The 23765-nt window shown below is 37.2% G+C and overlaps 1 protein-coding gene across 2 annotated transcripts; it reads right to left on the bottom strand.

Annotated features, from left to right (window-relative positions):
* Nucleotides 1-5403: 5403 nt before the first annotated feature.
* Nucleotides 5404-11106, bottom strand: LOC137401824 (uncharacterized). 2 transcript variants are annotated; one of them, XM_068088296.1, is made up of 12 exons: nt 10938-11106; nt 10529-10635; nt 10191-10286; nt 9782-10013; nt 9366-9484; nt 8549-8766; nt 7705-7912; nt 7420-7540; nt 7199-7264; nt 6459-6647; nt 5789-6001; nt 5404-5543 (listed from the first exon to the last, which is right to left on the bottom strand). In XM_068088296.1, the coding sequence occupies exons 1-11, from the start codon at nt 11003-11005 to the stop codon at nt 5794-5796; spliced, it is 1632 nt and encodes a 543-aa protein (XP_067944397.1). In that variant the 5' UTR covers nt 11006-11106; the 3' UTR covers nt 5404-5543; nt 5789-5793. The 2 variants fall into 2 exon arrangements, with proteins under 2 accessions (XP_067944397.1, XP_067944398.1); XM_068088297.1 differs by having other exon boundaries at nt 7199-7261.
* Between the last annotated feature and the right edge of the window lie 12659 nt (nt 11107-23765).

Here is a 23765-nt window from a genome sequence, read left to right as displayed (position 1 = left end):
GTGCCAACTTCCATTGCATTTTCCAAATCGATACGAATAATCGACAATGTTGTACAAATACTACTTGCAAGGATTCATAGGTTCACAACAGTTTGCAAAAAAAATTGGTCGTCTAAGGGCTTTGAAAGTTAAGTTACGAGCTCCGATACATTATGGGAGCGCCCCTCGAAATTCTCAGTGCGCGACCTGTAAGACAAGCAAAAATTGAAGGCCTGACATGGCCGCCTAAAAATCGCAATAACTTGCACACAAATTGACATGGAGCTATAAATTAATATGCATTGGACAGCTTAGAAATTTCTCAACAGGCAGCCAATAATTTCCTGGAAATAGTCTGTGATTATTTTTGACAAATTATTAATTTGTCTAAGTTTTCACTTCTTTTTCCATAAAATATCGATAACAAATACATTTTTAAAAGCAATAACTCTGTGAAAATGATTTATAATAAGCATCTGCACAGTGTCATATGTTTGCAAGAGTTAGCAAAAAAAAAAATTTGTTTAAGTGCATTAAAAGTAGAATTAGGAGCTTCGGTGCATTGCGGGTGAAGACCTTCAAAATGCTCATGACGCCATGTCGATAACCGTGCAACAGTCACCCGACAAGGCAGCTCAAACCTTGCTATAACTCTCGTGCAATTTGGCATAAAGCTGCAAATGAATATGCATCTGAAAGCTGAGATATTTTTCTATACAGACTGAGATTGTTTCCTCCAGACAGCTTGTGAAAACTTAGCATCTTGAGATCTATATGTTTGCAGTTATGATTTTTTGCATTCAATTTATTATTATGTATTTCTTGAAGCTATATATGTATCAATTTTGCATATAATCTCATTGCACAGACTCATATGCGCTGCAGCAAAGATTAACTGTTTGTGTACAAGAAGAATGGAGTGGTGGGCCTGTATTCACACATTTGGTGAAGCAGCAACAGACAAGAAGCAACATTTATTATGAACAAACACAGCAAATCATGGAGAAAGCAATCTGCTACATTGCAGAACATGTGAACTGAACTCTCTTGATTAGTTGGCTGCCCTGAAAAGGGCAATGGACAACAAATACAACATATCAAAGCAATGCAGAACAAATACAACATATCAATGCAATGCAGAACAAATACAATAGACTAGATGACATTTCAGCAAATGTATGTACAAAAGCTAAAAATACAAAGCAATGAAACAGTTGCCAAAACTAAATAAATTAATTTGTAAAGAAATTTATCTAGCATGGTAAGGAATAAAACATGACTTGCACAAAGATACTCCACATGCTAGGCATTTAAACTTAGTTTCGCTTCGTTTATGGGTGCCGTCATCATTTCGCCTTGAGCAGCACTTACAAACTCTATATTTTGGTTTTCTATTTTTTCCTGGACTATTTGGCACTAGTCGATGAGGGGAAGAAGTTGAAGCGCAGGAACTAGTGTATTTGCGGCAAGATCCAGTGTATTCAAATATCTGTTCAATTAATTTATTTCGAAACTCTAGGTCAGTTATTTTACAGCCGCTATGTACTCTATAAACTATGACTGCATTATACACACAAATATCCAATAAGTGAAAAAATAATTTTTTGTACCATTTCATGGTTTTACGCGCAACGTTATAATAATGCAAGTTTTGATCTGATTTGTCAACTCCCCCCATGTATTTGTTGTAATCCAAAATAGCAGCTGGTTTGCAAATTTTACCCCCCTTATAATTTACTTTGCCTGTATCTACGACTTTCAAGTTTTTATGCATAGTTGAAATTAAACAAATAAATTTTTTATCTCTCCAACAGCCAATCATACTATCACCATTAGAAAAACTCGTTGTTTCACCTTTTTTAATAGTTTGTCCATTACATAATTTTAAATCTCTAGGAACACCTTTTCTGTTTGGACGCAGAGTTCCGCAAACATGAGTGTTATTTTTTATAAGTTCAGCAGCTAACTCTGGCGAATTATAATAATTGTCCATATATAAGCAACGACCTGTATTCAGCAAACCATTCATTAATTTCATTACTATATTATGGGTGACTCCTCTGCCGGTACCTTCAGCTTGCTCTCGCTCATCACCTATGTACACAGACAGCTTGTGCACGTAGCCAGAGACAGCATCGCAGAGAGCAAATATCTTAATTCCAAATCTGGATCTTTTAGATGGAATATACTGTTTGAAGCTAAGCCGTCCTTTCCATGCCAGCAAGCTTTCATCTAAAGATATAAATTTACCTGGCAGTAAAACAGAAGATAACCGCTCACATATCATGGATAACACATTGCCTAGCTTGAACAATTTATTGCCAGCAGGGTTTTCCGAGTTGTCAGTGAAATGTAAACAGTTTAAAATCGTTAAAAACCTGTCTCTTGAAATCATTTTCCCAAATATTGACGTAGATAAATGGGGACGGGTAGACCAGTATAATTTTAGAGTAGGCTTTTTAACAATACCCATGAGCACAACTAAACCAAAAACTCGCCAAATATCTTTGTCATCGACAGGCTCCCAGGCATCGCGATGTTTTTGAAGGCCATATCTATTTGTTTCGTTAACTATTACATTCATGATGGCCGATGTGATAAAAAGTTTTAAATAATCAAAAATACTTATCTGTCCAGGAATTCGACTTTTTACTCCTGCCAAGCTTTCATCAAAATGCAAATCTTTGGGTTTTAAGTCGGCTCCTCTTTTAAAGCCGTAAATACTCCCTGTTTCATCGCCGGCCGTTTCACTCTCATTTTCGCTATCAGATTCACTCTGTTGATCTTCTATTTCACATGCATCGTCTTCCCCACTTTCTTCTGACCTGATATCCTCTTCCTCACTTTCGAACCAGTTGATGTCTTCATCTAAACGTACTTTTTTGGCTGAGCTGGAACAATCGCGTCCGTCCATGTTGACTAGCTTTCCAAAAAGGAAGAGCAATTTTTTGCAACGTGTTCTTCTTGCACATGCGTATTAGGGATTACTTTTCAGTCTCAAAAGTTTACTACAAAACCTACTGAAATTGATGAAATAATTAATTTTATTTTTAAACGCTATTTTCTTAAAAAATAAAATATTTTAAAAAAGGTCTATCGTAGACTGATTTCTAACGGGCTTTCACGTGATTCGGCCTCTGAGACATTGCCCGGTTGACGGGCTTTCACGTGATTCGTCCCCAAAGAGTTAAAATCACTGTCGTCACTTTTAAAATCACTGTTACCTTTTTCAAATTGGTAACCAAAACAACCTCTTTCTTCACATTCGTTATTTTAATACAAATATCTATACTGGTGGCACTGGGTTGCGTTAAAAATCTGAAACTCGCTAGGTTTGAACTTCTGCTAACCAAAAGCATGGCTCAACCAGCGACCTTCACAAACATATTAGTGATGTTTGGGAGCGTTGCTGATTACTCCGCGAAGAGTGACAGCCGTCTTAGGTTTTTAGAGCTATATTTCTTGTACTGAAAATAGACCGAGATTGCCTTTAATAATCACTGTCAGTCACAGACTTGGAAACGGATTTGCAGTCAATGTCGTGGCATTTCATTGTTTTAATTATTTGGCAGTCTATAAATGCTGGGCCAGATGCTTCAAACCAAAACTAGTGAAGTTTCGGTTGACCGTGGTGATTTATGAACAAATAATAAGTTAGTAACGGTACGGCAACACGTAACAAAATTTCCGTTGGTTCTAACCAAAATCACGAAATGATTGAAACACACAGAATTATTCTGCGCTGCTAGAATCGTGCTAGCGAGCACGATCTCAGCAGCTTTTGCAATTAGTATAGTCCAAGAGACGTATAATGACACACAATAGTAAAAGTATAATTGCAAATCAACATAGTACACACGATGCAACTGCTTAGATTTCGTTATTGAATGTATTTATTGTTTGGACGCTATAGCTACAATTTGTTTATTTTTTAATTATATTTCCTTTTTAGCAGCAAAAGATTTGTGGTAGAGAATGTCGACATCTCTAGCGCAAACACGTCAGTTGCATCGTATTTACTATGATAACTTTCTGTAATAATTTTCTTGTGTGTCGCATTATGTTTTCGGACTACATATATCTTAAAATTTGCTAAAGTCGTGTTCGCCAACTAATAATAGCGCGACTTAGACAGTTACATCGTGTGTTTTATGTTGAAATGCTTCCGTATTTTTATTGTGTGTCACGGTACACGTCTTGGACTATACTAATTGCTAAAGCTGCTGGAATCGTGCTCGCTAATAATTTCTTTAATCTGTTAAAAGCGTTCGTCGACAAACTCGGTGGGCATGCACAGCTCAAATAATTCTGTGAATTTCGACCGATTAATTCTGCGTTTTTCGTGATTTCGGCCAGAACTCCGAACCAACGAAAAATTCGTTACGTGCAGCCGTACCTTTAGTAATCTTATTTACGCAATCCTCGTCACCTGCATTGGTAAATGGTCGTCTCGTCTGTCACTTTTTAAATATCCCTGTCGTCGCGTCGTCAGAATCGTCACAAAACATGGGAGGACCCCCTTTATTGGTATTATCAAGGATGTAAATGCCTCGGTATTATTGTTTATATTATGGCATTGCACACTCTAATTTCGAGCAATATTACAATGCTGGCTAAAATGACTGGTAACTCCAAAAATTATCTTGTCAAGCTCATGGTAATCAAACCTAAGAATAAGAAATTTTACTCATTATGTGTAATTTGTGTGAACTTATGAATTACTTGGAGCAGAAAGCTATGAAATTCTCCCCTCTATTGTCTTATGCAGGTTAAAATTCGAGTGGTTAAAATCATGGCCCAAGAGGTGTGACTTTCCAAAATATGGGCACATGTTGGGAGTTGGGTTAGGGGTATTACAGGCGGTGTTCAACTTGAAACATGTCACAGTTAACTTACACCTCATCATCTGATTGAACTTATGACTTTTCAGTCAGTGTATACCAAGTTATGTCGATTGTCATAGTAACAATTTAATACCAATAGTTAATTGATAAGTTAGTCAGATGTTATAGATGGAGCAAGAACAAGAGTTTTTTAAGTCTACTTAATTCACGTATGTAAGCGAGAAACACCAATTAGTGTGAGCTAGTGGGTTCAGGTCATTGGCTGGTCCCAAGAAGGAAGCAACATTCGTGAAAGTTATAATATTAATAAGAAACACAATCATCGCCACTCCTGCATAATCTTTCTAAAGATAATTGTTTGAAGTCAGTTTTCTTGTACAAGCAACTAATGCTGACATCAAACCAGCTATCATGCCCTCATTCAGCTATGATGTCTGTTCTATTATGTCACCGATCGGGAGAGCAGTATGCGAGAGAGAGTTGATTTGAAAAGATTTATACCCAGGAAGTTCACTGTATTCTTTTCAAACACGTAAAAATAAAACATATAAAGCAAAAATTATTTACAAGCATGGAGATTAGATATTGTCATCAGAGATAAATAAATAAATCATACATGAATTATAGGCATCAGAACTGAAGAAAAAGTGAAAAATAATAGTAACAACTGCAATACCTGTAGGAAGGTAGTGGTAGGAGCATTATAGGCTATTACAACACCTAAAACATAAAACAAAGAAACTTAGACGTGAGTTTCTAATGTTAACTAGTGGTAACGAGGTGTAAACTAAAACAGACCAATAAGATTGATTGATTAAGCATTTGAGGCAATTGGTTCATGGAAGCTTTATGGAAAATTTATAGCATTTACCCATGTGTTAGTTCAGACATGCGTGTCAAGCGTGTGTAACGTGTGTTACAAGCAAAAGACAAAATCATGGCTTATTTTACATTATTAGACTTACTGATATTATTTCTTTGAGTGATTTTTTCCAAGAGAGATCTTTCTTTCCATACAAAAAGACAGGCTGTGCGGGGCGGGTTGTCTCTTCTTATTTTCCTTTTGATACTGGTGATCAGCAGCAGTCTTTCTTCTGGTTCCTCCATGCTGGCTTGTAGATGTGCCCAAGGGTTTTTTTCTCCTCGCCACTGCTGCTGGCTGCACACCGATTTTGGCCCTGGAATTATTATATTTGTTCTTTTTCATGAGAAATTAGTCTGGGAACTCGGTCTTCAAACAGATGGAGTTGCTGGGGCCCACTATCAAATGTTGGATAGTGAGTGCCAGCAACTCCACCCGTTTGACGTCTGAGTCCTTAGACTAATGTGAAATATGATTTCGTGATGTCATACAAATGTAAATATATTATTATAAAGTAGCTGACAGTTAACAATATGTGACGTATATACATTGGGACAAACTGTTGTTTTGCGCGCTTCGCTCGATGGGAGACAACTCCGCAAAAACAGCAGTTGGTCAAGACAGGCTAGGACCAGCTAAGAATCGCTTAATTTTTTTTTATGGGAATCAACTGGAATTTTTTTTTTTTCTGTACTGAATCCGGGACAAGGACTGGAAACTTATTATCGACAAAGGAATTCTGGACCAAGACTGGGAACAACTCTGAAATTCACCTCTTTTGTGTAAAGCTGTATCTTTCTCCTGAAGCCAACGGCGTATTAAGGAGTGTTATTTTCTGACTGGCAGTTCGGGTCTTCCACCTTCCAAAAAAGGTTTCAAAAGCCAGGCCATACATGGCAGCTTCATAGCTGGTTTGCAGCTTCTCTGACATCTCCTTGTGGGAAGCATCAATAGCTGCTTGCCTTTGAAAATAAATCAATAATATGACATACATGTTATGCATATTTTAAACAGTAACATCACACAGTATTGAAAAATTTTGTCTTTGAACTATTGCATCATCATTGTTCGCACGCAGTATATACTATGCAGTAGCAATCGCCTGATTGGAACAATCAATGAGCTACTCAACATTATACAATATTATTTACTCACCATATTGCATATTAAACCAGTCTGCTTAGGCATGAGTTGTGAATGTGCGATTTTTGAAAAAACATAACTCAAAGAATTGAGGGCTTAACTGACCAGAAGAGTGGACACACTACTTTGATAACATAATTTTATTAATCCTAGGTTGTGCATGTCAAGTTCAATAGTTCTGTTTTGTGGTTGTTTCACCATGGCATGGTTTGGTATATTGATTTCTCAATAAAATTTATGCTAGTCGGATATTGAATTGCTGAGGCTAAAATACATGTATGCTTTTGCGTTTCCACTCTGTTTACAAAGGACGAATTCGGTCATTAGAAATATGCAGTGAATGCGCTACATATGTTCTAAGTAAACCTACCATCTTTCTCTCTCAGGTGGAGTAATCTTGGGAATAACTTCGAGATCTGAGAAGCACATCTCCCTGCTTTATAAAGAACAGTTTCGAGCGTACAGTCTATAAATGTAGTAAGTAGAGTGTGTGCATACATTTTGTCCATCACATCAATTAATCCGGCCGCATTACATTGAATTATTTAATGTAGCTATGTATAATATTTGGATTCATAAACAAGTACTTACCTAGTAGCACCTGTATCACTCTCATTCTCAACCATTTCCTCACCAACAATAGCTGCATGTATAATTTCATTATCTATACAGGGGTGAAGTGGCTCCAACCATCCCTTCTTAGCTTTCTGACCTTTCAAAATAATTTTATCTGCTAAACAATATATTATCATACTCATAAGTTAGTTTAACTTAAGTCAGTTTAACATTAAATTAGTTTAACTTGTGAAAACTCATATTACCAAATGCTCCAAAGAGCTTCATTCTGAACCTTTTCTTCTGTATGCAGATGTTTACCTGTTGCCAACCAGAACAACTGTTCTCGTTGTTCTGTTCTGGGCTTGTAATGGTGAACACCCGAACCAAAATCTTTGCTGTCCATCACAGCCCAGATGTGCTTGCAAAGGTTGCCACATCTTCCATAGAAGCATGAGCACAGCCCAAGATCTGCCTGTACGAGACGTTTGGTCTTGCCAATACCAACTTCATACTGTTCACCGTGTTTCTATAAAAAAAGAGAATCATCTGTGCCGGTCATGAGTTTTATGATTGTTTTAGACCTGGGTTGGGAGGCATAACTTGAGTATACACTTTAGCATGAGCACGATTTGTGAGTAATATCCACTCTAAGTTTGCAGAAATAGGGTGGGCGATAAGCCGCTATATAAATCCCTTGCACTACTGATTGTGACATATTGTGAGTTTTATTATGGCTATGTATGTATAATACAAACAATTCCTAAATGTGTAAGTGTGTAACATCCAGCATTGTGTAGCCTTCGTTTTCAGACAGAATGCGGGTGGAGTGGCTGGCACTCACAATAGGGGTGCCAGGAAGGATAGTTGGTGACTCTCCCAGTTTCTGCCTGAGAGCTTAGACTTACCTTAGGATAACAAGTTTGGCTTCTTCAAGATATTCGATAATATCCACATATTAGTCTTTCAATCATTTAATTTTAATGAATCACCCTTGAGCCTGACCTATTTTGGCCTTTGAGGTCAAACCAGCTCAGACGAGCCTATGTTCTTTTATTATATATAGAAATGTATTTTCTTTATATTATAGAAATGTTGCCAGTGTATGAGAGAGTAACAGCAAGTCCGTTCAGTCAAATCTAGAATGATAAGATATATGACTTACATGTGTAACTATTGCTTTCATCCCGGTTGGCTCCTTTCGTCTTAACTCGAGCTCTTGTCTTCCATGAGCTATATCTAGGAGTCGGTTAGATATAACGGTCTCAAACTTCGTGATTAAAAAATCAGCCAAATGACATACATTAAATGCCCTCGCCCTGCCCAGAACTGCGTCCTTCAACAAGCGAAATGCTGCTTCAACAAAGTTGTTTGTATTGTTGCCTACAAGTAAATACACGGAATGTTATTCATTGTATAAACAGAACCAACAGCCTGGATTCAAACAACATGTGTATGAATCTCATGACGGTAGACCAGGTTAGCCTATAGACACATATTGTGCCATATACTGACCTTTTCATGACAATGATTTTTAAGGCAGCATAAAACTCGGCTCAGTGTGAAAAGGCTTGGTAAAGAGATGTGGTTATGAATTGAGACATGGTCTAGAGACCAGGAACTATTGTCTTATTGCCCCAAATAGCTTTCGAGTGGGAAGGAGAGTGTTTTCACATGTCACACAGGCTTATATGAAATTAACCCTCAATTAAATGCAGACCTTTTTCCAGAATATCCGATGAGGAGTGTATCACACAGCTTCAAATTGTGATATGATACAAAGTAAGGCTTGTACCTTGATGTATACTACTTTAAATATTACCTTCACTATGATATTTCTACCCCCTAGCAAATGACAAAGCTTTACTTTCATTGAATAGAAACCATGTAAGACATAGACCAAACAATAAAAATGTGGATGTGCGGGTTTCTATGCTATTTGGGGTACGCCTTTATAAAATAAATTTTGTAAAGAAACAAACCTCTCGTCATCGTATCCTGCCGATAACACAAAGCCCAAAGTTGACGGCGGTTATGTAATGAAGCCAGATATGCAGCATAGTTGGGATATTTCGAGAAACAGCTGTGATCAGTCTCATAGCTTCAAATAAACATATAGATTGTTAAAAAATAAATCTTTTAAAATTCTAAAAATTGAAATGATGATGGCAAGGTAGCCGTAAGGTCCAAACCTCTCAACTGAAAATTCTCCGTGCTTAATGAGCAGCTGCTGGCCCCAAAGGGACAGTGTCACCACTGATAAAAGAAAAAACATTCCATTGGAGCTGGATAATGGACGCTAGCACAATCCCTCAACCCCAAGTGTTTATGATATTATAATACCTATTGACAAGTATGATTATTGTTTGATGCCTTTGCAAAGAAACAGAAAGCTTACATTTCAAGATAATCTCCTTCTGTTTCACTGTATAGTAGGCGACGAAACAAATCCATACACCCATTTCTATCTCTCAATAGAATTTTGTTATCCCCTTTCCAAAGCCATCGCCATACAGCTTGTTGCACATGAAAGCTACACAGCAGTATTGTTGCATCAGGGTATGTAGACATTATGGCTGCATGCTCAGCTCGGGCATCATCTACCATAAAGACCATCGGCCCTTTAATACCTGCAAAGACACATCATTCATGCAGTTGGTTGATCTAGGGTGTGGAAATGTTATGTTATTCAGGTGAAAAATCTGTGTGGATGATCAATCAATGAAAAGGCGGTATGAAACAAATTTGGAATTGAACAAAAGCCTGGCAATATATAGCTCCATCACTTACTGAACTTATATACAAACCTCTGCAATTGAATCCTGTCTCACCCGCTAGCTGCTTCAGTTGAGCTAATCCCATAGTCACGGCCTCCTCTGATTCACTTGTTGTAAGAAAAGCACCTGAAACAATTGAATTGAACTAGAGTGAGTTGGAAGGAGGCTGAATGCAAAAAATACCCAAGGCAGTTGTGCATCTTCAGATTGATCACTAATAAAACTAGACTTATAAAACTTAAATCTGGTAGTGGAAGGGTATCTTTTTAAAATAACGACATACAGCACCGAAATGAAATTTTGAGGCTTGATTCTTTGACAAGCATCAAAAAGGGGGTTTCATTGCGTATCAAAGGAGTGTGACTGACCTAGAGGAACCCCTCCACCGGGACAATGTGTGAGTAATAGAAATAGTCGAGCCTGGTGCCCATCCATCCCACCACTTGCATCTAAAAATACCATCTCGCCAGCCTCTCTACAACAAACAAATAATATATTAGATCTACATTTTGGCATTAAACAATTTGCTAAACAAAAGCTAAATATTACCAACACAAGACACTGTCACTGCATTGATGCAAGAATACATGCTGGCGGCTGTGGTTGGTAAATCTAGGCATGGGCTAGATACTAAAAACGCAAAGGCTATATCTTGGAAACAACTTAGAGATACATACAGTGTCATAAGGGTCTTGACATATTAGATAACAACCTCAGAAAAACAAGTACCTCAGACAACAAGTACCTCAGATAACAAGTACCTCAGATAACAAGTACCTCAGACTATGAGCTCGCTTCATTAATGGTGAGATTATTGAGACAACCATCTGACCATCAGATGTCATGCCGGTTGAGTGGTCAACTCCATCTTGCTGCAGCTATTTTTGTAGTGCTTCCCGCATCTCTTCTGTGGTCTTTTGAAAATTGCCATACTTGGATATTTTCAACTGGTTATATAATCTAGTCATGGGAAAAGAAGAAGTTTCAACGACATTAGCAAATAACTTCGACCAGTCATTGTAAATATGTGGTATCAAACCAATTTGTCTTGTTAGCTTAGCATCATTTTTTATAAGCTCCGGATCCTGCAAACTTATAATCAATCACAAAGGGTCCAGGATGGTGTGACTCTGAAGAATATCAGTGCTGTGGATGGCAAACGGTGCTTAAAGGGTGCAAGGAAGATTAAAGCTTACTATCTAAACACCTTGGAAAAACGTGTCAAGAACCATTACCAAATTTAGAAAAGTAATGCAGCAGCATGACAGCAGTTACCTAGTGACAAGTGACTAAAATAAAACACACCTTGTAGGTAATGGTTAGACCAAGCTGGACACCTTGATTAGATCAGATTAGATCAAGACAAGTTATTAGTTGTTAAAGAATAAGACATCTGACTTACCCACTCTTGTTAAATCTGAGAAAACATAAAAATAAACTTACATGTCTCATATTTGAACACAACGATAGCAGAGTAAAAGTTTTAACATTTTGCTTTTAAAAGTGCATATTAATAACTGACTTTAACTGACAAGCAGTGTATCTCAAAACATTGTTTGGATAGTGGATGATTGTGGAAAACTGAACATCATATTTGGAGAAACAGGGCACTTGAGATTTTCTGACATTGATATATATATATATAAACTATATTAAGAACTGAAAACTTTTAAAACATTTTACAACTTAAAGTTTCATGGTTGCTACCATTCATCAGGTAAAATTAAAATGAACTGAAGCTCATATGACTGTACGTAAAAACACATCGAGTAGCTTAACGATAAAGGCCAGCTACATATACGGTAATACAACAAACTGCAACCTTCTTCTTCATCAGTATATATATATATATATATATATATATATATCAAACACTATACCTGGTACAATATTTTCGTGAGGGTATTATGGATCTGTCAGCCAGCTTGATGATATTTTCTTCAGCCTCCAATTTTAGATGTTCCAGTGCCGACATTGGACAATGTCCATCTTGGAAAAGTCTTTCCAGTGTCACCCTTGTCTCATTGGACACAGCGTTCTTGGAGTAAGCTGCAGCTGAGGCTGTCTGATGGTTGTGCCCAGGTTTGAGTTTCACATCTGCCACCGTTTCATTGTCCCTGAGAATTTAGGTTAAATTGATTTCATTTTAATAAAAATAAATTCTCTATGCGTTAAAATGAGATTGAACTTGGCGTGTATCTGACACTATGACATTAATGGCGGCATAGTTCAAGTACTCAGACTTCAAACATAGGGAGCTGCTGATGCCAGTAACTCCATCTGTTTAAGTACCAATCTTTTAGAACACTCACAAGAATTCACTCTTCCTTAAATTGATATTAATATAGGCAGGGCAGTTGGTGTCTTTTACATTTTTGTATGTTCTTTTAGCTCCTGCTCTTCGTTTGTACCCAGTGTGATGTTGGCAGACAGCTCTTAGCTAAAACATGCAACCAAAATAGCTCAGAACAGATACCCATGTGTCCACAACTCTATTGCTTTGCCATACACTTTTAGGTGAACCCCGGAGAGCTTTCTTTTGGGAAGAAAAGCATTTTCGCAGTTGAGACACAGGACAATTATTGCAAAACCTGTTCCGCATTGTATAATAAGGAGTGTATCGCACAGCTTACTATTTTGTATATTTATCCAATGCAATGATTTAACCTCAATGTATTTGGGGTGCGCTTTTGAAAGAAAAAACCTCTCATAATAGCTAAGGATAAAAAATCATTGACATAGTACAAAATAAGGTTTTATGTAAGGCGTAAAATATACAACACACTTAGTGTTTTGGTTTGATGGGTAATAATACTTACACGAAATATCAGTTTCTTAGTTGCGGGTCTTTTGCAACGAGTCCTCCAACGAAAATTGCTTTTGAATCTTGTAAGCCAGCTTTCTATACTGGCTTGGCTATTGAGCTCTTTGACATAGAAATTGAACTCATTTTCTTTCCACTTTAACTCAATCCTTTGTTTATATGTATAGCCATCTGGTAGTACATTCTGAAAATAATAGAAAGTTACAGCACACAACCCATCTGCGATATTATGCGCACACACAAACCAAAAAAGAATACGATATTGTGTGAGTTAATGTGTGAGACAGGGTGATTACCATATCCATGTACACCCATTAAAAGACATCTGTGCATCAAAACATAACAGAGAAATTTCCAGGTTATGTGATGCACTCGAACTCTTGTTGACTTTTGATGTTGAAAACATGATGTCAAAATTGTTAAAAAGCTCATGTAGATTAATATACTTGGTCAAGCTCCGAAGGGCGTCACAAACAGTAACATTGATTGTACTTATCCTCTCGTTTCCCTTTCTTTCAACCAATACAATACAATTACAAACAATAGATTCATTTAATATTGATAAACCTAAAGTTATGCTAAAGCAAGAATTTACATTACATTATTGCAAAAATTTTTGCAAAAAAATTGCGTATAATCTTGGTTAAAGCAGGTGTAGTATTAACCATTATTATACCAATTACCTCCCCTCAGAGGGGAAGTGATCGATTATACATCCTTGGTTAAAGTTGCAATATAATTATAATAATATAATAGATGAATAAAATGATGAATTAAAACATATTATTAATGTAACTACTATAATGAATTCAAATTACTAACTTAATTATGAGTTATTTTTAATTGTATGTAGGCCTTTCTATATATAAAATAAATAACACATATAATTTAAATTTTCCTTATTTTATCCAAGATTTCAGAACCAACCTACCGTTGATAATGCATGCCAATCTAGCGTAGCTGTACTACTACTTGGCCTTTGAGATATTATGCGTGAATAGCTGTGATCATTCATGATATACGCGACGTAGGTGGTAAATATAAACTGTACAATAAAGCGTAGCCAACTTTGCGCGTAAATTTATCAAAGTCGATTCATATTACGCGGGACAAATGTGCTTTTGTGCCTCCTGCCACGAGAGTTTATTAACACCGTAGCTGTACTACTACAAACTTTGTCTTTGAGATCGGGATATCGGACAATCGCGCTTTTGTGCCTTCTGCCACGAGAGTTTTTTGACACCACTTTTGCCACTCGCCGTGTGCGAACACTCGTATAGGGCCAGTGTCCCTATACGACACTGGCTCTGACTGGATTCAAACAGCTTCGTTACTAAGCTCCGCCTACCTAATTAGTTAATGACATAGAGCGTGTATGTGATTGCACTTGCGAGCTTATGTGTCAAAAAATAATTAGCGTAACGTAAATGTCAAGGAACTCTGCTGTCATAACGTGTCCATTGTTGTACGTTTATACAAAAACAAATCGCTTATAACCGCGGCCAGGCTATTAACAAACCATTCACAGCTAGTATTATGAACGGTTTCCACTGTGCAATAAACTTTTCCATAGTGTAAGTAAAACAAAGGTCAAGTAGCCCTACAACTTTGTATTAAGTCATTATATCTTGTTATGTTGCTCGCGTGTCAATGGCGTACGTGTCATTTAAACCTCGCCTTGTTACATATGAGCAATCTTTATTGTGGTAATCAATAGTCATATTTTACAATATGTTTTCCACAAGGTACCACGGCAAGTAAACTAACTAAAAAGCGGTGTACAACAAAAAAAAATAAAAAGGACTGCAAAGAAACTATAGTCTAACTAAAAAACTAGTGAATAGTCTAACTAATATAATAATATTAGAACTGAATGCATAAAATATGTAGAACACAAGCTTGAAGATTGATATGAGTATTGTTTAAACAGAAAGTGGACAAATAATAGCTCAGTGAAAATAGTATACAAATATATGACAAGTTTTCTAGTCATGAAAACAAAGTGTAATATGAAATGGTTAAAATAGGTAAGGCTATATGGTGAATGGTATTATTGGTCAGAGGAAAGTAGATGTAGTTTGAGTTTTGTTTTAAAAGATTGCAGAGGAAGAGTTCTTAAATGAGTGCAGAGATTATTAAATGAATTTAGCAGGTTACTGTTGAGTTTGTTGTGGCTTATGGCACTAGGTAATTCGAATCTGTTTCTGGTTTTGTGACTATGGTTTACGGTTTGAAAGCTATAGCTGAGATATTTAGGGCAGTTATCGTGGAGTATTGAATGAGCAGCGAGGCAGGTGAAATAATGTGATAGCTTAGGTAAGGGAAGAACACCGGTAGTGCTTGTTATTAAGTTGGTAGATGGTAAGTGCTGGTTTTTATGGGGTATGTTTAGGTCTTTGCATATAAGTCGTAAAGCTTTTTTTTGTAAAATAAATAGTGTGTTGGTATATTTTACAGGTGTTGTAGGGTAAAACACATGCAGGCCATATATAAGATAGGAATGGATAAAATTATAGTGATATAGTCTGGCAGTATCAAAGTTCATAAGATGACGAATGTTATAAAATAAACGTAGGTTAGATGATATTTTATTTGAAATGAATGAGATGTGGTCTAGCCATGATAAAGCGTCGTTGATGATGAAGCCAAGTAGTTTAGAAGTAGATTGTCTTGTTAGGGTACTGTCAAATATAGAAATTGTCAGAGGGAAATTCAATTGTGGATTTACTAAGATATTGTGAGATTTTGAAATTGTTGCTGTACCTTTTCATCACATTTGCTTGCAGTGCTGGACCATCGTTGTCATTGTTTGCTTATCGTTCATGCGGTGTTATTTTTGGTATATTTTTGTTAGGTATATTGTTATATTGCTCGGGGGAGCGATTGAGCACTCACCGTTGACTCAAGATCACAAGAGGCCTTTGTCAGCTTTGTCTCCAGTCACTATATATCCATGGGGGTCACGTGTCTCCTAGGCGTTTAAGCCGCAGCCTAATAGCCGACTAAGCCGTAGCTTCTAGTAGCTATAACTTCTAGTAGTCTATTTAGCCCAGGGGTTCCCAACCTTTTTTACTATGTTCCCCCTCAGACATGTTCAGAAATTTGAATTCCTCCACACATACTTCATGGCTAAAAACAAAGACTAATACAAATTATAATGAGACTTTATTGTACATTTGCAAACACATAACAAAATATTTTTATACAACATGTAACTATGTAATTATTGAGATTTCTGTTGCCGCTCATTCGCGCACAGTACTTCAACGTGAGGCTTTGTTTTGGACAGAGCACAGCGCTGATCATTTTGTACGATCAATTGATCACAAGTTTTAGACTGAATGGGAAGTACGTGTAATGTTGAGAAGCCTGACTCGCACAGTTATGTAGTCACAAATGGCAGCAGTTTGTGGAGTTCAATTTTCACTACCTTGGGATAACATGCGGTCATTGTTGGCTAAAAGTCAGCAATGGACGTTGTTCCAAATGAAAGTTTTGCAGCCGACTCAAGTTTTAACTCTAGAAACTTTTTCTGACAGTCATCTGGTACCATGTTGACTTCACACTGAAATGGATGGTCAGATCCAAGTCTTCGCTAGGTATTTTAGGGAAATATCTTTTGGACTCTGTGTGAAGGTGTTCTAGATGTTCTGCAATCTCGTCCTGGATTTCAGGAGGAAGATCCAAGTTGTCACTGTCCAGCAAGTTGTCTAAGCTTTAAACATTGCAAAGTTTCCACAGCAGACTTTCCTCTTCTAGCTCATCAGCTTTGCTTGAAAAGCATTCAGCTGGTTGATAAATATGATCATGTCAGTATTAGGACCCTGCATCTTCAGATTTAGTTAATTAAACTGCTCAAAAATATCTACTAGATATGCAATCTGAATAATCCAGTTGTTGTCTGTGAGATGCTTATGGAAACTCTCTTTTCCCTGTTGCTCGGTAAACAATATCAGTTCATTTCGGAGGCTGTAAACTCGAGCTGTGACATTACCTCGTGATAACCAACGAACATGTGTGTGATACAAAAGTGTTTGGTGCTCAACATCCATGTCTTTGCAAAGTACCTTAAATAGCCTTGTGTGCAGTGCATTGCTCTTCATGTAGTTAATTAATTCGATTACCTCCTGTAAGACAATGGAAAGAGATGAAGGAAGGGTTCTAACTGCCAATGCATGCCGGTGCAGCATACAGTGAGTGCTCTCTACATTAAGTGAAACTGAATAGCAAAGAGCCCAAATGGAGATAACATTATCTGCTGGACAACCTGATCTTTAATGTCATTGACCATGCTGCAATTTCTTCTCTGCACTGTGTTATTAGACAATGACACTGCAGCCAGCTTCCTCTCAGCCTCCTTTCCCAATATAAGTTTCGCCATCATCAGTGTACATGGCTTTAATAAATCTTCTCCAATGGTATGGGGTTTTTTCTGATTAGCGATTTCATATGCTACCTTGTACGGAGGCTTCCAGTAGTTTGGAGTTTCATTCATGAAAAGCCCCAATTGTGTCTAGCCTCATCTGCTTGAGCGGTTTTTCATGTCGCTCAAAGAAGTTTTGTTCCTTTGCTGAGGAGAGATGATGCTTCAATTTGTTAGGTCGTATTGAATCATTGCCCAATACTTTTATGCATCACATACATTTGGCTTTTCTTCACCCTTGCTAACTAGACATTGAAATGAATATTGCATGTAGCTTGCATCATATTTTTGTTTCTTGCTAGTACTCATTCTGTAATGAAAGATATTATTAGTTCAATATTTAAGCCGCATTTTAACATGAAATCTGTAGTAAGAACAATATTACACACTGTATTACATCCCAAATACACAAATGCAAATTATATAATATATACCGTAAGTTCTCGTGCTCAAGTCGCGCGGCTTGTCGTTGGGCATGGCTTCTGGTTCAAGGTCATAGACAGGCGTGGCTAAGGCCATTCTTTTAAAACTTATGTGGAGCTCAGGGCGGCTTCTCGATAAATGCGGTCTCTGCTCAGTTGCCGCACTATAACCATAGAAGCGCATTCATAATAAACTTTTATGTATGGGGTCTTGGCAACCTACTTGTTTATTTTCAAGAACATGTTTAAGGAATACTTTACACTAAAGAAGAATTTATCGCCTAAGTCGAGATGAATTATCAGTGAATTATCAATGAAGATTTTGTTTAGTTTGAATTCATGACACTCAAATTCTTGGGTGTTTTTTCGGTATTTTTTAAAAGTAAATTTAAATTCCAAACGAAATTTTTATCTATGAAGATGATGAGGTATGTTTAGCTCACCACAGTCATAGGTTATTAACACCTTTTCATTCTTGACCGGCATCTTTTCATAAAGATGAAGCCCTCTAACAGTGCAATAATGATCTAGCTGAGACATGGCAAGTGAGTTCTTGATGCAAGGGTTCAGGAATTTTAATTTGAACATGGAAGTGAACGAAAATTCTTTTCACATGCACTGATGTAGCCTGTTTTCTTATTCAAAAGGACACAAGTATAGCGAAACCCGTCTCAACACTCGCTCCCGAAGGAGTCAATGATGACAAAACTTCAGTCGTTAGCCGCGTGTTCTGTGAGCATATGGGGCTTGTTGGTAAGGGCGGCTAGATACCACTGACAGTTTATTTGAGAGTTATTTTTTCCGTCATGAGTCATCTGTTTGTGAGCATAAGCCCACGGCTTGAGCATGAGGACGTATGATACTGACCTGATGAAAATCAGAATGTACTGTACTGCAGCTTCCCTGTTGACTGTAGAGTAATTACTGTTATTAACATCCACTATTACTTGGTACAAGCAGCCAATAAAAATGCAGCACTACTAAACATCATACTACAGGAGTTCCCAACCAGAGGGGAATTCCCCTGGTTGCCTTATCGTACTACAGTGCACCCTCGAGATACGATGTTAATCCGTTCCAAGATTGGCATCGTATGGTGAAAAAATGGTATGTCCGGGTATAGAAACCATTGTAATTATACAAAGAAAAAAAAGAAGGTAAAAATCGTCCAAATTTTTATAAAAATGCGGTACATATTGAAATTTAGTAACAAAATGGTATGTTAACTTTAGTAACTATAGTTACATACAGTAGCTACATTATATTAAGAGCACCTAGTGATTATAATCTGCAATACTGTAAAACGCAAAATTACGTATAATCTGTTTACCAAATGCAGATTGTACAGTAAGAAGTTCTTACCTTCAAAATGTACACATAACATAAGCATTGAATTCACTTCGAATAAGTTTGGCTTGCAAAACTTACACTTTAAACTGAGTTTTAGTATGTATTTTGAACTATTTTACTGAATTTCAACTGTTTATCACAAAGTTTTATCATTCATAAGTTTCTGTCTTCACTTTCATTATAAAGTTTAGCATGTCTGGTTGAGACATTTTTTTTAACCAAAATTAATAAGAAAGGCCGAGCGATGCAGTTATCGAAAGCGGCATCTCACACGCCTGACCATTTAATGGCTACCGACAAAAATGAGATTTTATTTACTATGCAGGACATACATACCTTTGGAGTAACTTGACTCTAGCTGGCACATATAGCAAATGAAGCAGAAATGAGGGAAAAACGTATCAATGCTAATTATGTTGCTGTACACTTGAAGATTAATTTAATATTTAATGAAATGGAATTTTTAGCAGTCTAAAGAAGTTGTCTAGTCCTGTCCAATTTTTGTCCTAGTTTAAAAAAAAACTGCTAACTAGCTAACTCTTGTAGAAGGATCCAGAGAGAGTGCTACAGTATTTTTTTTGTATGAAATGTGCACAAGAATCAATGTAGCCATACGTACAAAGTTTGTACGTATTTATACCGTAGAGGACAGGGCTTTAACAAGTTTCAGAAAGTAAAGTGGATGCGTCAACTATCTTGAGTAGTTAGATATATGAGTTACATACATATGATGAATTGTATTCACGTAGGAGATAACAAGCCTACCTGCAAAGACATGGTTAAACAAGGAAATAAAACATAAAATCAGAAGGAAACAAATAAAATGAATAAAATATGAAAAACCTGTCACACAAGAGATAAAATATTATACATGCATTGTTTTAATATACCAGTCCATATAACTAAATTAATCACTTGAAATATTTCTGCCGATGTGGGGTTTGCTGTATCTTCTACTTCCTCGTCCTTGCTAAATGTTTGCTCATTTGGAATGCTGGTCGGGTGCATGGCCTTCTAACTCCTTTGAATCTTCAGTCGTAAGCTCCTTCCTGTGCTTGCTTTAATGGAGTTCTTGTTTTGATAATAATTGCAAATGCTGATTGGCTACGATCATATTTATAGTTTATAGTTCATATATCATAGTTTATAGTTTATAGTAAAATATATTATAACGCTGCAAATGAATATTTGCCCTCTTGTGAATTTCACACGAAACTTTCCACGCTGAATGATGCCGTGAGAGAAGTCGATCATCGTGTCTCTTCTAAACGTTCTGAAAATGTATTTGGCAAACTATATTTTGGTGTCTTTTTTATTTCGCCATGCGTTATGAGCACACCGACCGCCAAATTTTAACACGGGCAAAACTTCTTTCAAAATCGTATGGTGAAATAAAACTCGTATAGCGAGGTGAAGATCTCACAATATTCGACTTCGTAAGGTGAAAGAATCGTATATCAGGGTAATCATATCTCGAGGGTACACTGTATAAGCAAAGCATTCATGCCTGGATGTAGCTGAACATGTCAGCATGGCAGTTGTAACTGCCCTCCCAAAATTAGGAATGAAGTTCCGAACAGATGTATAGATGCATTTGTTGTGGTATATTTACATCTTAACACCGTGAAATTAGGTTTTTAAAACTTGATTAACATATGACATTTAGCTAGTAAAACATAATGTTAAATGTTGACAAGAATTGCAGAAACTAAAGACATAATAAACAACATTAATCTAAAAAATAAAGGAATACGTATAGATAGACATACCTTTTTCACTCCTTTCCAGAAGAGAGTTAGGTATACAATCAGTTTTAATTCTTTTTAGTTATTAAGAAGTCTACACTTTCTGAGAGTATAATATGAAATGAATAAGACAACGGTTGCTTGAAACTTATATAAAATTGGAGGGAAATAATCGTATAGTAAATAGTGACAACATAAGAGCAGCAGTGATTTCATTTATTTCTTTTACTTTGTGGGGCAAAACTAAAAACAGCTATTTTTAAAGGTAGAAGGATGCTGAAGAGTGGTGAATCTTACCAAGGTAAACAATTAGAGCAGCTTGTGGTTGTCCATTTGAATAAGAATCGGCAGCGATAAGGCTTTGGACTTGATTGCAGACTGGTTTGCACTTGTGGTTATATCATTACATTTATGGATTGGCAGCTAGCTGATAATAAACAAGTTAACCAGAATTTACGTTATAAAATTTCACAATTATTATTCAAAAACATTACAGCAGTTGATTAGTCTTACTTATGGTGGAAAGTGGAAATTGTTAGAGGAAGGCACTCGAGCTTACACTAAAGGGTACCAACAAAACTCTAAAAAGTCAAACACCTCTTTGTTCCACCCTGTATGTTCAAAATTCCCCCCAGGGGGCGATTCCCTCTTGGTTGGGAACCCCTGATTTAGCTGTGGCTCTTTATTGCTGAACATGTTACGGTATGAATATATAACATGCTCTTTTTTTCTCAAGGCTACACTGTCTAATCCAAAATACAAACTTTGATTCCAATACACTCAAATTCACCCAAGTGCAACCACAATCAGCAGAACAAATAATCTCTCAAGAAGAGAGTTAAATTCAATGACGCGGGGTTATCAAGCCAAGCAGGTTAGTTAGTCACAAAAGCTTCAAATTATAGTTACCGTATCGAAGATGAGATAAAAATCTCTCTACTCACCCAATATTCTGTTTAATTACTCGTCTTTCCTTCAGTCATCAGTTATCGCAAATTTAACAGTTTTACTCGCAACCCAGTCCGTCCCAATCTATCTCATCTTCATTTACCCAAATCACCTTCATACTGACAATATCCTCATACCAATTGGCCTTCTCAGGTTTCGCCTCCATTACCACCGGGTTATCTGAAACTTTTGGCTCGGAACCAGCAAGCTGGTCGTCATTTCCACTCTAAACTTTTGACTCAGAACCAGCGAACTGGTCGTTGTTGCCACTCTGAACTTTTAGCTCGGAACCAGCGAGCTGGTCGTCATTGCCACTCTTTCCGGAGCTTTCAGGTTGGACCTCCTTTTTGGGTTCCTCAACCTTACTCTTCTCAAAACTAGCATCTCTGCTAGGGACTACTCTCACAACGGAGGTTTCAGATTGGATCTCCTCTTTGGATTCCTCAACCTTACTCTCCTTTCCGGTAATCGTTACAGAACTCGCGTCCCTTGCACCCCTCCTCTGAGCCCTCTTTTGCTTTACAGCAGACAAGTGCAACAGAGCCTCTCTATACTCCTCACTCTTAATCTCCTCCTCCAACTCTCTTTTGTCTTTCTTTATAGCAGACAATGCGTGCTTGTACTGCTCCTCTACTTGCCTCCTCCTATGCAACATCATAGCTTTCCTCTGCCTTATGGTAGTCTCATTCGAAACATACTCTGTCTCCATCTGTTCTGCAAAACTATCCATCTTAGCAACAAAGGGTAAACTCGAACTAGGCTTCTTCAACTTAGAGTCCGGTCCCCTATTGTTACCCTCCTTCACCATACGCTTAATACCCGCTGCAATATCTCTATAGGAAGACCCACAAAAATTACAACCTTCAAGTCCATGGTCTAACTTCCCACGAAATCTACACAATGTCTTTTTGAAACCTACAGCATAATGTCCTTGAACTTTACATTTATAACAAATAAATCCAGGACACTGACCAGCCTAATGGTCTTTAATGCTTTTGCAGACAACACACTTAATGTTACCTGGCTTACCGTACACTTCTTTCTTACCTTCGCCCTCATTCTTACCCGACTCGCTCACCTTCTGCTTACTAAACACCGTGTTACCCTCCGAATCCTTCATCACCTTCACACCCCACCCCTGCCTCTACTTACACGGCCGCTCTCGGCACCGCCACCTCCCGGCGAATCGCCAGCACTATCCATAAGTGATAGTCCAGTGAGAAGTAAGATTTGTCAGATATCAATCTGAAACTATAACAAAAACATTTATAATATTCCATATCGTATTTCTTAGGTGGTTTACTAACTCGACCTGAGATAGTGACGGCAGGTCTTCTACTAAGAGGCACAATTCCATTTCTAGAATTTCTTCTAGGCAAACATTACTATTTTCTAAAACAAGTCTATTCTCAACAACAGAAGTCTCCTCCTCGTGTTCACCGATGTCGGGAGTTTCCTCCACGTGCTCAGCCACACCAGGTGTTTCCTGCCCTTGTTCAAGAAGCTCTAAATCAGGGATCATGTTCTCCTGACTTTCAGATAAACCGTTGGCATTTTCTACTACTTCAGAGTTGTCATTTTTTTAGGAGTAGCTACCCAAGGGAAGACAATATCATCAGAAGAGTCAGACGATGTATTTTCGTCATCAGATTTCAACAAAAACAAATGTTTTCTATTTCTGCGTATTTCACTCATGCCTACATTGACCCAGTAACTTTCAGGAGATTTATCCTTTCTTAAAACTATACCTTTTGAACCTACATCAGTAGAGGCTTTTATATAAACCATTTGACCAGCTTTTAACTGGTCTAACTTAGAAACTATACTTTTTATCCCAATGTTTCCTAATTTTGTTTTTGCGGCTAACTTCATTTTCTTCAAACAGTTCATAGT

The sequence above is a fragment of the Watersipora subatra genome, chromosome 8, assembly GCF_963576615.1.
Source record: "Watersipora subatra chromosome 8, tzWatSuba1.1, whole genome shotgun sequence".
In the NCBI taxonomy this organism is placed as follows: Eukaryota; Metazoa; Bryozoa; class Gymnolaemata; order Cheilostomatida; family Watersiporidae; genus Watersipora; species Watersipora subatra.
Note: the sequence above shows the minus strand (reverse complement) of the source record. Positions and strands in the feature narration are given on the sequence as shown.

Bases quoted from the DNA above. Each gene is read 5' to 3' on its own strand.
- LOC137401824 (XM_068088296.1), bottom strand. From the start codon at position 11,005: ATGACATCTGATGGTCAGATGGTTGTCTCAATAATCTCACCATTAATG. The intron at 9,485-9,781 runs GTAAGCTTTCTG...GTTTATTTGAAG, and splicing joins GAAGGAGATTATCTTGAAAT to CTATGAGACTGATCACAGCT. The intron at 8,767-9,365 runs GTTTGTTTCTTT...ATTTACTTGTAG, and splicing joins GCAGGATACGATGACGAGAG to GCAACAATACAAACAACTTT.